This window comes from Poecilia reticulata, chromosome 10 (assembly GCF_904066995.2).
Source record: "Poecilia reticulata chromosome 10, P_reticulata-male-v2, whole genome shotgun sequence".
NCBI classification, from domain to species: domain Eukaryota; kingdom Metazoa; phylum Chordata; class Actinopteri; order Cyprinodontiformes; family Poeciliidae; genus Poecilia; species Poecilia reticulata.
The window spans coordinates 8,118,277-8,134,817 of NC_088839.1; the positions used below are offsets into that span (position 1 = coordinate 8,118,277).

At 40.2% G+C, this 16,541-nt stretch overlaps 1 protein-coding gene across 4 annotated transcripts in view; it reads right to left on the reverse strand.

The window, feature by feature from the left end:
• Nucleotides 1–14,711, reverse strand: part of gpc3 (glypican 3) — a 197,295-nt gene extending 182,584 nt beyond the window's left edge. For 3 of the 4 annotated variants that reach the window (XR_014089290.1, XR_014089289.1, XM_081611673.1), the window contains exon 1: nt 10,659–14,711. Coding sequence is in view for 1 of the 4 variants with exons in the window: in XM_081611673.1 (XP_081467799.1) it covers nt 10,659–10,818 (160 nt within the window). In the remaining 3 variants the exon portion in view is untranslated. Of the gene's footprint in view, nt 1–500; nt 662–10,658 lie in introns of those variants that run through there. The other variant, XM_081611674.1, reaches the window with a different exon arrangement.
• Nucleotides 14,712–16,541: the final 1,830 nt, after the last annotated feature.

The following is a 16,541-nucleotide window of genomic DNA, read 5'->3' on the forward strand; positions in this document are numbered from 1 at the left end:
ACACGCAAAAAAACAGCCTGCATATAGCAGAAGCATCTTTCACTATAGTGTCTTATACAATTCTAAGTCATTTCAGTGAAAGTTTCTCTCTTCACTCCTTGTAGATAAAATTATTTCCAGCTGTGATAAATAATCTTGTCTTTAAGCTCAACAAAACATCACAACATAATATTCACTGAATTGGCATCAATATCTTTTTTTCAGCACTCTTAAGTCCCGTACAGTGGAATAAATGACTCACTGTCACTAAATACTTCATCAGGGTTTCAAAAAGAAAAGGCGCAATATTAGCAGAAAAGCCTTTGTGAGTTAGCCGGACGCATTGCTAATTCACAATGTAAAAGATCATGTAGAAAACATAAACAAGTATCTCCGATTGTTTTTTTTTCCTTTTAACATTGAAACTATAAAATGAAATTACAATATAACTTTTATAACAGCAAAATATTAGCTTGTGGCTAATCGATAGCCAACGAAGTTAATTATAGCACAGAACTCACCGGAGATTCGCAGCAAGAAAAGAAAAAAAAGAAATTTAATCTCAAAAACAACTTTCTTCCGGGTCCAGGTTACACAGGAATCAAAAATCAACCACTGATGAAAACAAATTCTTGAAAAGTATTGAAAATAAAACTGAGTTTTGTCAATAAAATTATTACAAAAATGTTTTTTATTCTTCTTCTGGTTGTTCTAGCACATATTCTGTAGCATATCACTGTAGCTTTAGACTACTTTGAGACCATTTACTGCCACCTATCGGCAATGTGGTGTATTACAAGCTATAATTCATATTCGTTAAAATAACATGGGTTACACTTAAATTGACACTTTCTGGTCTCATCCACTGCCATCAAAGCCTTTTGCACACTAACATCTGCGCAGGATATCGCCATATCCACCTTATCATGGTTAGGTGGATACTAAACTATAATGGTCACAGAGAAAGTTGGAAGTCTTGGACTTAACTCAACTGACTTCTTCTTTGCAGAATTTCCCAATGGTACAATTATCTAATGGTTGTTTATGACAAAACATTGTAGAATGCACATTTTTGAGCCTTTACTATAAGATCATCTTGCAGTAAAGCTGTTACCAAAGTTTGATGCTAGTCTGGGCCCATAAAAGGTAGAAAAAGTGATCAGTTCCTTCAGTTCCAATGGGGGATTCACTTCAGCTTTCGTCGTACGCAGTACCCAGGCAGTGCTGACGTCAGTGAAAGAAATGTTGCTGGATTTCAGAGTCGTGATAGTTTTACAACAATAATTTCTGTGACGCATTTTCAGAACGCAGCCAGCAAGTACCTTTCTTTCACCCTAGTTGTGTGCACCGACGCATACAAAGAGACGCAAGTAGGATTCAAGCACCCAGTTTGGAAAACAAAAAGGAGTTCCAGTGAAAATGCTTCCCTTCAGTGCCTCCCCCTTCATGCCATGCAGCTGCCTGCAGATCAGTGGAGGCCGCAGTAATAATGTGCCAAGCTGCGTTGACGAGTTGTTTGCAGGATTGGCTCTTGAGAGGCATCAGTGACAAGGGGTCTGATTGATGGTTCGGTAAACAAACGTCAGGGGAGTCTGCCAGCTTCCATGCGGGATGTGCAGGATAAAGAGACAGAAGAAGAAAGATTAATTTGGAAGTTGGATTCTGAGTAGGGGGATGGTGGGGCATGGCGGGTGTATGGGTGGGGGGGTCTCAGGATGCATCAGAAAATGCCTGATAGCTTGCGTGTCAAAAGATAGGGAGGCGTCTTTTGTCAAGTTGGAGGGTTTATCTAAAAGACAAAGGGGATTCTGTTGGTGTGACTCCCTGAGATCTTCAGACAATAGAAACAGTGCAGACATAAGGAAAGTTCATCTACCTGGAGATGCAATGGAGTGACAGACTGGATGATTAATAAGTGTGGAATCAAACAGAGGACAGCTTCTGTAAACTGCTGACAGCCATCGAGGTTTAGGGAGTGCAGCCTAATGAGCAAAAGAGGCAATAAAGCTGTCAAACGGCACCTTTTGTATGCAAACTGACGGGCTTAATATCTCAAATCAATACCAACAAAAGACTCCTGACAGATAAGATCAAGTTAATTTCAGACTGCGGGGTAGAATTATTAAACTTTTACGTGAGGTGAGCCTGGTCGCAGCGGAGAGGAGACGGGGATTTGGCAATTATTTCCAGCAAAACAGACAGATTCATCTGCACGTTTTGTCGTGCTGCGGATGATAAATGTGTTTCATTACACAAGTTCCACAGCAGTGAGAGGGAAAGGGACAGGATTCCCACTGGAGTTTCACAAATAATAAAATCACACCGTCTAAATATAAAGCCTTTCTTGTGACTGACAGATCAGTTGGGAATAAGCTTCCTCCGTCTTTCCTTTCGCTCAAGGCTCAGCTTTGGTTCTCCTCCCGCTGCTGTTCGTTGTCTATTTTTTTTACTTTTTTCTCTCTTTCAGCTGTGCAGTTTGGTGCTGAACTTGTTTTCACTTCTTTCACCTTGAGTTTAACAGCTACTGGGCACTAGAAGCAGCTTTCTATCAGCCTGTTATTAGTTACTCACGTTTGTGTGTGCAGGTGTGTGTATGAATACTGGTTTTTGTTGCCTCCTCAGGACCTTTTATGGTGTAACATCCAACCGCCTCGGGACTGATTGGACTTATGGAACAAAGTTCAAACCTGATGCAATAGAACATCATTTTTTACTTTAGGACAAAGCTAAGGTGCGAATTGACTAATCATGTCTGGAATCTGACATATAGAAATGTGGAATTTTATAGAACTTGATCCTTTGTGTATTTGCTGTAACAAACCTCCAAAAGTCCAAAAGACCTTTCATTGACATACACAGTGAAAGAGCAGTATTGCAGAGCAGGTCTTGTCTGCTGCAGTTGCTCAGCTCTTCCTCAGCCCTCTCATAAAGACTTGAATGCAGCATAAATCTATTTATTAGTACCTAAGACTCGCAAAGTGGCTCATTTATGACACAGGAAAACAGCTCTGATGATAAGTTTTGTCCAACAGCAACATGTTCTGATCCAAATGGTCAACTAGTTTCCTCTCATCATCACAGAGAGGAAACAAGCCAGCATTAGCTTACCAGTACCATTTCTGTAAATTCTGGCCTTAGCAGAGATCCTGAGATGACCTTTTTAGCCACATATGCTGAGTCAGGTTGCCATTTAGTGATAAATGATGAAGCTACACATATTTTAGGTGACATATTGTTCCAGATAAAAAAGCTTATTAAAACCAAGTTAGCCCTGTGTTAGACTGAAGAACAGCCTCCAGGAACTCCAAAGGATGATATCCGATGGGGAAAGAAGAATATTTTTCTCTGCACAAAAGTCTCCTGACCCTCATTATTGCAGTGCAAATTAGAACACCTTTACAAAAGTTTTCATTCTACAAAAGGGCAGTTTCTTGACTTGCATGTGAAATTTGTGTGCTACTATTCTTACAAAAAAATTGGGAGATATATCTGACAGGAGTTTCACAAAAAACTAACCAGTTAAGTTATTTTCCTGTTAGTCTGTTGAACTTGATTACATTAAATATCTAATGAGATACTTTTTAAGGTTAAAGAATGAGCCCCAAACCCCCCAACAAGAAGTGCTGCTTTTGGGTTATGAGTTATCAGATAAGATATTGTTTGAGTGTAGGTTAGGTTTAGTCATGCACCTGTGATGTTTAGATATAGGGAAACGGTCAGGCTAAGGTTACAGAAAAGAATTAAAAATGAATATAAGTCAATGCAAAGTCCCTGTGAAGATAGAAAGACATTCTACGTGTGTGTGTGTGTGTGTGTGTGTGTGTGTGTGTGTGTGTGTGTGTGTGTGTGTGCGCGCGCGCACGCGCAATACTGTGATGGACAATTCTGTTAAACAAACTAAAGAAGGACAAAGATCCAGGCCAGGAGCAATTTGCATGTAAATTCCCCCATCATACAACCTTGAGGCGACACCTTCGAGTCATTACATGCATTCCATCAATACCCTGCACGGTGTCAGTGTTGGACTGTTTCCCATGCAGAGCAGCTGCCAGTATACAGGCGCCTTGCAAAAGTATGAAAACCCCTTGAATTTATCTGCATTTTATCAGAAAATGCTGAAATGTATGTTGTACTTCCACAACATACAACAATATTTATGACAATAACAGACTGAATACTGAATTCATTTAATAGGCTAATTTTAAAACATTTTTGACGCATGTTTTTATGTGCAAAAAAATAAAAAAACAAAGTCAAATTTTCCTTCCACTTTACAATCATGCACTACTTTGTGTTGGTCATATTATAATGAATAGAAATTTTTGAATGTAATGAGACAAAATATGAGTGAGCATTAATTCTTTGTCACATGAAAGCCAAGAAATCTGTAATCAATTGAGATTATTTGAGTCTTCATTACTTTGTAATGAATGTAGTTCTGAAACTTTGCCTCCCATTTCTGCTTACAGTTCCTTCCTAAAGCATCCATGCAACTGAAGTTTACTAATCAACCTGAATGCAACACGTCACCTGCCAGCAAAACCACAACCCTTTTCATAAAGTCCAAACTTCAATTGAACGATTTAGATAACGTATTCAGATGTTTAAATGGTTTAGTAAAAGCAAGGTTATTATAGTTAATAAAAACTAGCAAATACCCTAACCTCTAAAACTAGCTGAATTAGATGAATAAAAAGTCATAACAAAATAAAACTAAACCATCATAAGCCCAAAACTATTATAACCCTAATTCAAAGCCCAGATGAGAATAGATGCTCTCCATCCAATCTCATCCTGGGTCATTTTGCAAAGAAGAAAGAGAAATAATTTTCGGTCTATAGTTCCAGAAAGCTGGTAGAGAAGTACCCCAAAAAGTTTCTAGCTCCGACTTCAGCAAAAGTTGGTTATTGAAAAAAAAAAAAAAAACCTAACTCATTAAGGCTGCATACACACTTTTTTTTTTTTTTTAAGTTGAAAACCATATATCCTTTTCCCTCTGCATCAAAGCTACACACTTTGTGCCAGTTTACCACTTAAAATCCCCGTAAAATACACTGAAGTTTGTGGTCGTGACATGAATATGAAAACTAAAATCAAGACGCATCAATGCAGGCCACTATATTGTGATGTAAAACATAGTCTCCGTCCGACCGACCATCCCTCGCCGCTTCCCTTTGTGGTTGAAATGTTCATTTTGGATGCGGAGAGAAGGAGCTTTAAAAAGTCCAGTGTACACACACACACAGGCAAGACGAGTCCGTCTCCTCTCATCTTTTAACAAGCTCGGGGACTCCGAGTCAGGGGAGCGGGGGCATCCACAAATACAGTACGTGTCTAAGTTTTCCAGCGCCAATTAGAAAGCCGTGGCCATGCAAGTTTAATGACAGAGAGCAGAGGAAGAAAAACAAGTGGTATTAAGATATAGAATATGCTAAAAGCCGTTCATTATGAGCATAAATTATACAGCAGCTCCCAGTGTAGAAGGGAGAAAGCACACGGGAATCTGTAGCTGCCTCTGCGGGGGCAAATAAGTCAGTGTCACTTTGTAGAGACAATAAGTGAAACAAAGACGGAGCAATTTAGAGCCAACCGAAGGAATGCGAATATCATTACCTACTGGGGATTGCCATTGTTTCTTTGGAGTGGGGGGGGGCGGTTGAGTATTTTTGGAGCTTTGTTCTCTGTTCTAGTTTAGTCATTTGATGAAGCAACAATTTGAAAGCTGGAAGCCCGAATGTGAAAGAGTTTCTTTTTTTTTTTTTTTGAGACACAAACACAAAACAATGAGACAGTAAACAGCAGCTTGCCTTCATTAAAGGAAAAAGTGAAAATGTAGTTAAATTAGGGTTTAATTAGGCATCAAGAGCTGCAGCTGCACCTCAGAGTCGTGTCTACCACTGTCTTTTAGACAGCAGAGTTATTTGAAATTTTATTACTTTGGTAACCTGTCTTAAAGGGGCAGTGTTTTGCAAAAAATACTTTTTTGAGCTTTAAGTCATTTTATAATGTTATTCCCTCATCAAAAACACACCTGGAGTGTTGCTTCGATTCTTTCATGCATGCTTGAGAAATCCTTTAATCTCCATGGCAACCATTCAGCTGTGCAAAACACCGGGATGGAGCCAGCTCCACCTCCGAGGTGCAGCTACTCCTTCGAGGTGCAGTTTCCAAGATTACGCCTCACAGAGCAGCCCCACTCAGCTCCTTCAGACTAGCCAGCAGCAGTTAGCAAACACCTGATGGAGCTACACATCTGCTGAGCACATTATGCGAGTTACTTCTCAGTGAAATGTTGGTAAAAAAAACTTGTTAAAGGGTTAATAGAGGAGCCATGTTGTGATGACTTCCTGAAGGAGTTTCAGAAGGAACAGGAGTTTCTTAAAGAGACAAAGGCACAATTTAAAGGGATTAAATTAGTTCCTTTTAAGTAAAATTTGATACATATGGCCTTTTTTAAACAACTGAAGGCAACAAAATTAACTAATTCTGCTCTAAAATGGCACTGATATGATACATGTATCGCAGCTTTGAGTATTGGTAAATACCAATAGTGACCTGATACGACATCAGCATAAATCATACACACCTTTATTACTTATTTCATAGTGTGAAATGCTGGAAAATGCATATTACTCAAGTCATATTACTCAAACAGAAAACAACTAACCCATTTATTATGAACCAATGGATTTGGAAGCAGGATATAAGCGGTGCTGGATAGAAATACTGGAGCAGACTAAATCCTGGAGCCCAGTGTTTCTATCATAGATTTTAGATGAAGGCTGATATAATCAGATACTCGCTTTTTGGTTGATATCGAACCGATTTCCAGTATTGTATCAGGATACCCCTAAAATCATCTAATTATTAATCAAAGTTGCCCTGAAACTCCCACAGCAGCAGCTACAACAAAAATGTGTGGCAGTACTCCCACAGCTGCACTGGGTTTTGTTTCCTTGATGCTGTTGCACTGCAGTCGCTTGTCTTGAATCACACTGGTGGAAACAGCAAACTTTTGTTTTTCCAAGAGGTTGGGGGAAGTTTCACCCTCAGGCGCTCCATATTTTACATTTCAGATTCGCTTTCCTACGGACATGGCTGTGAGTTAGCTCCAGCTCCTCTGTACTGATACAGGCCACTTCTCATTTCCTCTGTTGCTCATATCATCCTCACTGTCACATCTTTAACCTTTGACCTGCAGCAAAGTGGGAACACTTTCCACATTGACCTGGAAAGCATGTGGGAAAGCACGCATGTGGGAACACTTTCCATATGAACAGCAAACTGATGTTTCTACTGGCAGAAATGACAAAGACAACAGGAAGTGGCATGTTTGATGTTAAATGACGTTGCGTGAACCAACTTCTTCACGTGATTTTAATTGTTTCTTTGATGGAAACACCTCAACTGCAAATTTAGTTTTTTTTCCCCCAGATTAGAAGAACATCGACAAAGTTTTGTGCACATTTGTAAACACAGCTAGTGTATTGTGTTCATAACTATCTGTATGAATGTTTGGGTTGTTCGGTTCATACAAACATATACAATAAACCTGACGGATTAGCCATCTATTGGAAAAATAAAATCATGAATTTCCAATTCGGCAACATGGATGTACTGTTGACTCTGCCTACATCTGCAGTTTGGCCAGTTAAACAGCTTGGTTCTTTCTTAAAGACTTTAGCCAAGCGTCTTAATGCCCTGCTAAAACATTTAGTTAAACATTAGCCGGGAAGCATCAGCAAATATATTACTGCCAATGTAAATATTCAATGAGCAAATCTCATAGTGGTAAATTTGCAATAACAATAAATGCATTATATACTCTGTAACTCTAGTCAAATCAATGCTCATACTGGCAGGATAAATATGAGTCTCATTCCAACTTTGTCACAGTTCCAGTTGCTCTAAATTAGTGAGACACGAAATATTGACATCGGAATTGGCTGAAGTTAGTCTTTAGCATATCATATCAGGTAAGTAAAATTAGATCGATATTAATAACTTATATTTATTTCCATCTTGTTGCCATTTGTGTGTTTTTCTACAGTTGGCAAACTGTAAGGAAAATTTTTTTAGTATTATCAGTAAATATTGAATATCGGCCACAGCAGTGATATTGCTATTGCTTAAATTTTATATTGGTGCATTGCTACTCTAAATATAATAATTGTTCAGACTGCTGATATCAACAGTCATCACCTTCCTGAACTCAATGGCATTAGCCTGGTTAAGGAAGGTAACAGTGAGCAAACTGTGGTAATAAAACGATCCTGACCCGTTGCAATAATTAATCAGCAAATTCTGTTTATCAAACTTCCATGATGTTCTGAATTCAGCTGAGAATTATGGTGGACAACAATAAAAAAACAAATCTGTGTTTTTGTTTGAAGCTTTACGGTTAAGACAATTATGTCTAATCAGGCATATTAAGCATTACTGACCTAATTGTCTGTGTTGACACTGACGTTCATTCTTTTACCAATACTGCCTGATCCAAAGGGACTTTGTGACTGATTTGTTGAAGTTGTTGCTCCATGCCTGACTCCCCTCTAATAAACCAGCCAGCACCTTTTCCCAGCTGCAGTAGAAGAGTCCAGCTGCCGTCTCCTGAACTCATTCCACATGAGCGCCGGCTCTCCGACTGAAGGTTGCCTGACCTACTCTGCCTCGGCTTTGGGGAGGCAAAATATTTCTCTCAGCCCGCTGCGATGTTTCGCCCTCTGGCTGCCAGATAAAACGCTGGATGGCCCTGGCGGAAGGTGTGTGATTAAAGATGGATGTGTGGAGGAGAAGGAGGGCTCAGCAGCCGGTTGGAGCCGGAGTTTACCTTTGCAACGGGAGGGTGGTGGGGGAGCATGACAGAACGGGCTTCAAAGTGCATTTCGCTTTCCTCCCCCTGCTGTTTAATTCGCACAGTGTTTCCCGGTTTCTCTAGCTCTCTGGAGACGACTGCACGTTTGCAGAGCTCTTAAGAGTCGTGGAAGAGCACGAGGATCCCATGCTGGGGCCGGAGAGAAAGCCGTTAACCCGGGGAACCTCCCCACGCTGACACGATACTAAAACACCCAATTAACATTTGCAGCTGGCTGTTGTTCAGCCGCACGAGCGGCTTCTGCTTTTAAATGCTGAATCGGAGCGTAAGCGACAGGCTCCGACACGCTGCTTTCTGCACACCGGAGCCGGAGATCTGCGCTAAATTTATCACTTTTTTTTTTTTATCACATTCCAATCACAAACGTAACGGATTTTATGTGACGGACCAACACAAAGACGTAGTGATCAAATGAAAAAACTACAGTTTGCAGGGGGATTTGTATTCACCCCCTCCTTTACTCTGATACCCCTAAATAAAATTCAGTGCTACTAAAAAGCAAACAGTATGACGGAGTATTGGGGCCTTGTTAAAAGAATAAAAAAATTCATAATATTATGACTTTATTCAAGTACAACTTTGCTTCTTGTAATATTATAACTTTATTTTCATAACATTTTACAACTTTATTATGCAACTTTATTCTCGTATTTATTTATTTTTTATCATGGACCTAATACTACATCACACAAACTATGTTTGTAATTTAATCTCATTGTAATTTAATCTGTTTTAATCTGTGTAGGGTCTCAGAGGTTTGCTGGAGAACAAGCAGCGTTATGACGTCCACAGCTCAGGAGGGACAATCTAGTAACTTCTCAAATTTTGCTTTTACGGAAGAATGCCCACCTTCCCCCCAAAAGATAAAAAAAAAAAATAATAAGAAGCTCTATAGTTGAAGCAGGGGACGCAGCAAACAGGTGGAAGAAGGAACTTTAACCAACAAAGACGTTTCTGGACTACATGAAGAACACAAATGCAGCGGCATGGCGCTGTGAGGATCCTTCTCTTCAGAAGCTGGTCAGGAGATAAATGGAGCTAAACACGAGACGATCCTGAGGAAAACCTGCTACGAGGCTGCAGAAGACTTGAGGTCGGGGTGGAAGTTCACCTCTCAGGAACAAGGTTCTTGTAAAATTTCATCCACACTTAAACCCCGCCGATCTGCGCTGGGACTTAAAAAACCAACGCTTCGGTTACAGAGACGCACCTTCGTGAAATTGTCACAAAGTGTGGTTCCAACAGTGTTGGAACAGTGTTCGACACGCAGGGACTGAATACAAAAGCACACCACACTTTTCAGATTTTTGTTGGTGAAAACCCATTCCTTTCACCAAACTACGACTGAAAGTCTCATCAAATCGCAACAAAAACCCCACTGAAGTTTGTGGTAAGATGTGAAAGTTCAAGGGATCATTAATAGTTTTTCCAGACAGTATTTGCTTTTTTTTTATTTTTTTTTATTTAATCTCTTCACTCCCAACATCAGAGAATATTAAACTTAAGAGTTTCCAACGGCTACAGGCAGATGTTCACATCTGCTTCCAGATTTCGGGTGTAAAGGACTGCGTCTCGCTTTCGTGTTTGGATCAATATTAGAACAAATTGATTCTCTATAAGCTTTGCAGACGGTACCGATTCAGCGCGGCTTTAACAAGATGCTCAACGTGGGCGATAGATTTTTTTTTTCTCCCCCTAGAGAATATTGTTCAGCCGAGAAGAATGAAGAAAGAAGGAGCAGAGGAGAGAAAATAACTCAAGTGCATTCTGGAACTTAAAAGAAAAATCTAGATGTGGAAGTTACCTGACACCGGGCTTTCAGGGACCCACTTGGAGCCGGGGTGCAGAGCGTGAAACGCGGCGCGCACCTCCTGGCAGTTTGGTGCCTGTCCGCCGGGAAGCGGGAACAGCTGGAATAGGAGGGCGCACAGGAGGAGCGCTCCGTGGACCGATGCGGCCACCATGGCAGGGAGGCCGGCGGAACCGGAGCGAAACCGGACGTAACGGGGAAAAAGAAGAAAAAAAAACAAGCTGAGGTGAACTTCAGCTCGTTAAAAAGTTACAGACGGAACAACCCGGGTTGGCGCTGATGAAGAGAAGCTGCAGCTCCCGCTGACTCTGCTTGGATCAGCATCCTTATGTTTCCCTCCTCACTCAGCCTCCTTTTCTTTTTCTTTTTTTTTTTGGCGCTGAAAGCTGCTCCACTGAAGCTCCTTCTCCAAACCACACCGAGGACAGCAACTTAACACGCGTCCCTTTTACCACCCCCCCCAAAAAAAATCACAGCTGTGTGCGCAAACCGACCAGCCTACGGTATGTGTGTGCGCTCCCGCAACGCGCGCGCCGCGACCTGAAGCAGCTTCCCTCTAGTGTAAGAGTAGCTGGTGATGAAGCTGGCTGATACACCGACCGGCCGCGCGTGGGTGGGTGGGTGCGTGAGTGGGCACGCGAGGAGGGAATTACTGCTGCCGTCTACTCGGATGAATGACAGCGAAGGTAAAAGAGAAGCTGAACTTTTATGGTTTACCCATCAGTCAGTGCGGCGGGCTTGGAGCGTCGTGTTACATACAGCTGCGTTCAAAATGTTTAAAAGGGGATTGAAGTGCAAAGTTTAAGATGGTAAAGGAACAATCTTCTGTTTCAAATCGAAATCAGAAGGAAGAATTATTGTTTTTATAGCACAATCACGTAATATGTTACCTTCAATTATAAAAAAGGTATACAAAATATGACTTAAAAGGAAATTTGACTGTGTAATTTAACGCCTTGAAATTGGGCCTCCGTCTCTTTAAAAGCTCCTGCTGTTTCTGAAACTCCGCCTTCAGGAAGTCGTCACAACATGGCTCCTCTGTTAACCCTTTAACAATGTTTTTACCAGCGTTGCTCCGAGAAGTAGCTTCTATAATGAGCTCAGCTGTTGCACAGTTCCACCAGGTGTTTGTCAATTGCTGCTGGCTAGTCTGAATGAGCTGAGTCACAAGAGAATGGTGCTTTGTGAGGTGGAAATTCAGACACTGCAGATTAGAGGAGGAGCTGCATCTCAAAGGCGGAGCTAGGTTCACCCAAGTGTTTGCAGCGCCAAAATATCTGGGTTGCCATGGGAGATTAAATGATTCCTCAAACATGCATGAAAATATAAGATGACAAAGCTAAAAAAAAAAAAAAGTCACTTTTACATAATACCGCCCCTTTAAATGCGTTTCCTCTAAAGTGACAGGAAGTGAGGACATGGGGATGTCAGAGTATAAACAGGAGATTTTTAACCTTCCAGTGAAGCATTAACCAATATAACAGCTTTTTCTGTGAACTGCTACACATCTGTGCTGGAGTCAACCAACCTGCAGGTGTTCCAGTCCAGGATAAATTAACTACACTCAATAAACCCTCTTCATTTCTCTGTTTTGCCTCAGTTTGGAGTCATTGTGCCACCAAATCATCCACTTAAAAAGCTTTTTTTTTTTAACTCCAGCATTACATCTTGAAGGGTTTTTTTTTTCTTCAGCCATGTTTGCGTGTTCAATAAATTAGCAATCTGATGAGGCTCATTTGTTTGCACCATTCAAATGACAGACATGGAAGAAAACTGAAATACTTGGTTATCTTTTTAAGGTATCAAATGTCAATTGGCTAATTTTCTGTATGGCCAGGCCAGTAAAAATTTGAGGTAGACACAGCTAAATTTGATTTTATAAAATCTTATTTACTGGGTTTTATATTTATGTCTTAATTGAAGAAGATGAGTCAGTACGGCCTTCTCTGAGCTTATCATGATTCCTTTGGGTGGCCAACATTTTTCAGGAGGGGGCCCGTGGCCCCTCTGCCCCTCCCTTGGGGGCACCACTGTCTCAAACACACAAAAACGTAAAAGATTGTAGGATTAGCTGCTATGTGATTTTATTATGCAAACAGATTAAGTGGAACAGAATAATCTGGAACCAACAAATTAAAAGTTACATCAACCAGCCTCATTTTTTATCATTCTTATAATGATAATATGTTATAGCCTGATAATATAAAGTTCTAAGTATGATGGTTCAAAATTATGTTTGTATATTACCGTTAACGTCACAATGCAAAGAATTTTTTTTTTTTTTTAGATAAAATGCTCCGATGCACATATTACTGTAGATCCTGAACAACAAATCAACTATTCTGCTGTTGCAGTTTTATAACCATTACAGTTGAAATGGCGCCATCTAGTGTTCGGTCTGCCACACAGCATCTCATCTGCTCAGAGAAAAAAAAATAAAAAATCTCATCAGTTCAAATTCCCGCTTTCCACTCAGAGTGCTGCAACTTAATACATCTGCTTCGCCACATCTAATGGCTTCCACCATGTTAGGCACTAGAACTGTGATGTCCTCCATCAGAAAGCAGCAGCTTGTTCAGACATGTTGAAATGCCTCCAACAACAACAACAACATCAACAACATGAGAGGGGCTCCTCTCTGGTGCCTGCAGTGACAGACATTTCTCGTCTTTTCAAGTGTTCTTCAAAGCCCGGAACAGGTGGAGAACAAGAGCAACACCTCTGTGCGCCTGAGCCGCGGAGAGCTTTGCATGGATTTGCACAGCAAACACGGAGAGAAGCTGACAGCAAACCAACAAAACTCGCCGTAAACTCAGCTCACTTCCAGCCTTTCACTGCAGCGCGGAGAGGAGGAAAGAGAGGAGGGCGGGCGGGGAGGCGACCAGCAGTGCTGTAAGTGCTCAGACTGCAGTAGTGCTGGGTTTACTACCTGCACTGAGAGCACTTTTCAACTGCAGAGTCAACAGGACGGCCAGCCTAAACAATCCGAGGCAGGAGGTCTGTGCAAAAAAAAAAAAAAAAGAAATACAAAAAAAAAAACATACTGCTGGAACTATGACGACAGCTAATATTACTGCTTTTAAAAAATACGTTTATAGATAAAGATATGAAAAGTGGAAAATCAGTTTGTGTTCAGCTCCGTTTCTCTTTATCATTAATGTCAACCCCCCCCCCAAAAAAAAAACAATTTTGCAACTGCGGTGTTTTACGTTGAATGAGAAACACAAATGAAATCAAACGTGAATAAGTTTGTTCGTACGATATCGCTAAAAAACATGGCGCGCCGTCATCACCCTCCTGCCACTTCCTGTCGTCTTCTTCGTCTATTCCACCAGCAGTAACATCGGGCGGTGAATAGCATGAAGTGTTTCCGTTGCAGTTTTGCAAAATACGCAAATGTTATTACAGCTGAAAACACACTTCATCCCAGCGCAAAAACTTCTTTAGTGGAAAACTTTTTTTTTTTTTCTTTTCAAAATTGATGCGATTCCGTTTAGCAAATTTATTTTCGTAATTCCAATTAGAGCAACTATATGATCAGTGGAAATCCAGCTATTGATGCTGGTCAGAGATGATAAAAAAAATACTTTAACTCACTAACTCGGAGAGGCCGAGTAGAAATGCATGCCACACTTTTCAGATTTTACTTTGTAAGACATTCCCAAAACCCATCTTCCTTCCACTTAACGTATCCCTACTTCATTAAGAAATCACATAAAAACCAAAACACAATACACTGAAGCTGGACAATGGCTCCTGACAAAACACGGAGAAGGCTTTTCAATCTTTTCAGAAGGGACTGCAAAAGAAGGAAGAAAAAAATCAGGAACAGAGAAGCAAGACATTGGAGATCTGCAGCAGATTTCATCGCACAAAGATCCTGGAAACTAACAAGCCCTCCAGCCAGAAGGAGCAACTAGGGCAGTAGATTCTGAAATAACTCACTAACTACACTAGATGCACCTTAACTAGAGGGCTGCGACACAGGAAGAGGGAGGATGAAAACCAAACCAGGAACTCCTGAAACACAACAAAGGCAAATGTCAGTGACAAAAGATTAGAAATATGCAATTTGATGCTGCACACAAAGTCCGAGCAACACCGAGGCATCCATCAGACATGAAATCATGTGTAATGTAAAAATCGGACTTCTAGAACTAGCCTGGAGAGTGTTAAGCTGGAATGAGACGCCCTTTGTTTGGGCCCGGGGGGGGGAACCGGTTCTCTGATACGCAGCTTTTGGTTTTGGACTCTAGTAAAAGGTTCTATTTCACCGCTTTGAATCAACTTAAGATCTAAAATACCTAAACCGGGTCAAGTCTGGACTGGATCATTTGTACAGTGAGGACAGAATATTTACAACCAAGTTTAGTTCAAAACAAGTAAAATTTCACTTTGATTAAACATCAGGCTTGTGATGCCTGACGTCTTTACTCCAGCTGTTCACGCACAAAAACCAGGGATTTCAACGTCATTGTATTCGGCTGACAGACCTAAAACAAATCAAAAACACCTAAAACATTTCAGCTGAATTTGTGATTAGTGTTGATCCACATGATTCTCTTAATAATCTACAAAAGGCTTCTCATTACATTCATATTAAACAACAGTTTACCCAGAATGGCATAAATCTATTGGGGTGTCCTCCACAGCTCTACTTTGGGATGACTTCGATTTCTTATTACCATTAATAACTGTTGGGTTAGTCATTACTTTTAAGTAATAAATAACCAATTGACATAAGTGATGGATTACTTATTAATTGGGTTTATAAGTAACCCATTAAGGCTCTAGGTTGTGATAAAGAATTAAAGGTGTAGAAGTGCTACATTTTGTTTAAACGTATTCATACTCCTTGAATTTTCCCATATTTTGTCACATTGTTTAACAGACCAACACAGGAAAGTGCATATTTCTGAGGTAAAATGTAAATAGGAGGGGATTGTAGAAAGAGTATGGATACATTTTCTTCAATTCGATGTTGATATCTGTGGAAAACATCAACATCAAGCTAGCAAAAAAAAAGAGAAATGGGTTGGAAAAATATCACTTGTACTTGTAGCATGTTTTTGTAATGTCTCTAATTATTGCATGCAAAAATAAACTGAACTGCCACAATGTTCAATTGTTGTTACATCTATATTTAATGACGGTAGTTGGTTCGTTATGTTTCCAAAGCTATTAAGAGCCATTGTGATGGGTCAAAAGACCCAGTGGCTCCACAGGTTGGAGACCCCTGATTAATACAAACTCCGTGTTACACATAAGTCTACTCTCTTTAGTAATGATGAGACTGAAAGTGATTAGTAGAGCTGGGTAGTCAGAGAAAAGGGGGCTTGGATACATGCAGAACAATCATCTTCACCTGCTCTCTCTCCACAATTATGCACTAATTTAATGTGAAATCATAAAAACAATTTGGTAACACTTTATATGAAGGGGTGTGCATAAGACTGACATGACATTGTCATAAACATGACATAACACCTGTCATGAACATGAAGAGGTCTTTATGAATGTTTATGACTGTTGTCATGAAGTGTCATTTGTTAAATAATGACACTTTTAATGCAAAGTTGCTCTAAAAGTTGCATTGAAAGTCTATTAAAAATGCCAACTTTGCATTAAATTATCATTATTTACAAAATCATGCAAAGTTGGCACTTTTAATTGACTTTTAATGCAACTTTTAGAGCAACTTTGCATTAAAAGTGTCATTATAATGCAAATAAAGTGTTACCAACAATTTGATGTTTGCCGTTGTGACATTAAGACGTGAAATGATTGTAACATCAAGCTACACTCACTTCAGCAGTTTTTCACAAGGTGGGGAGATTACTAATAACTTGGGAACAGTGGAGAAAATGCTTCAACTTT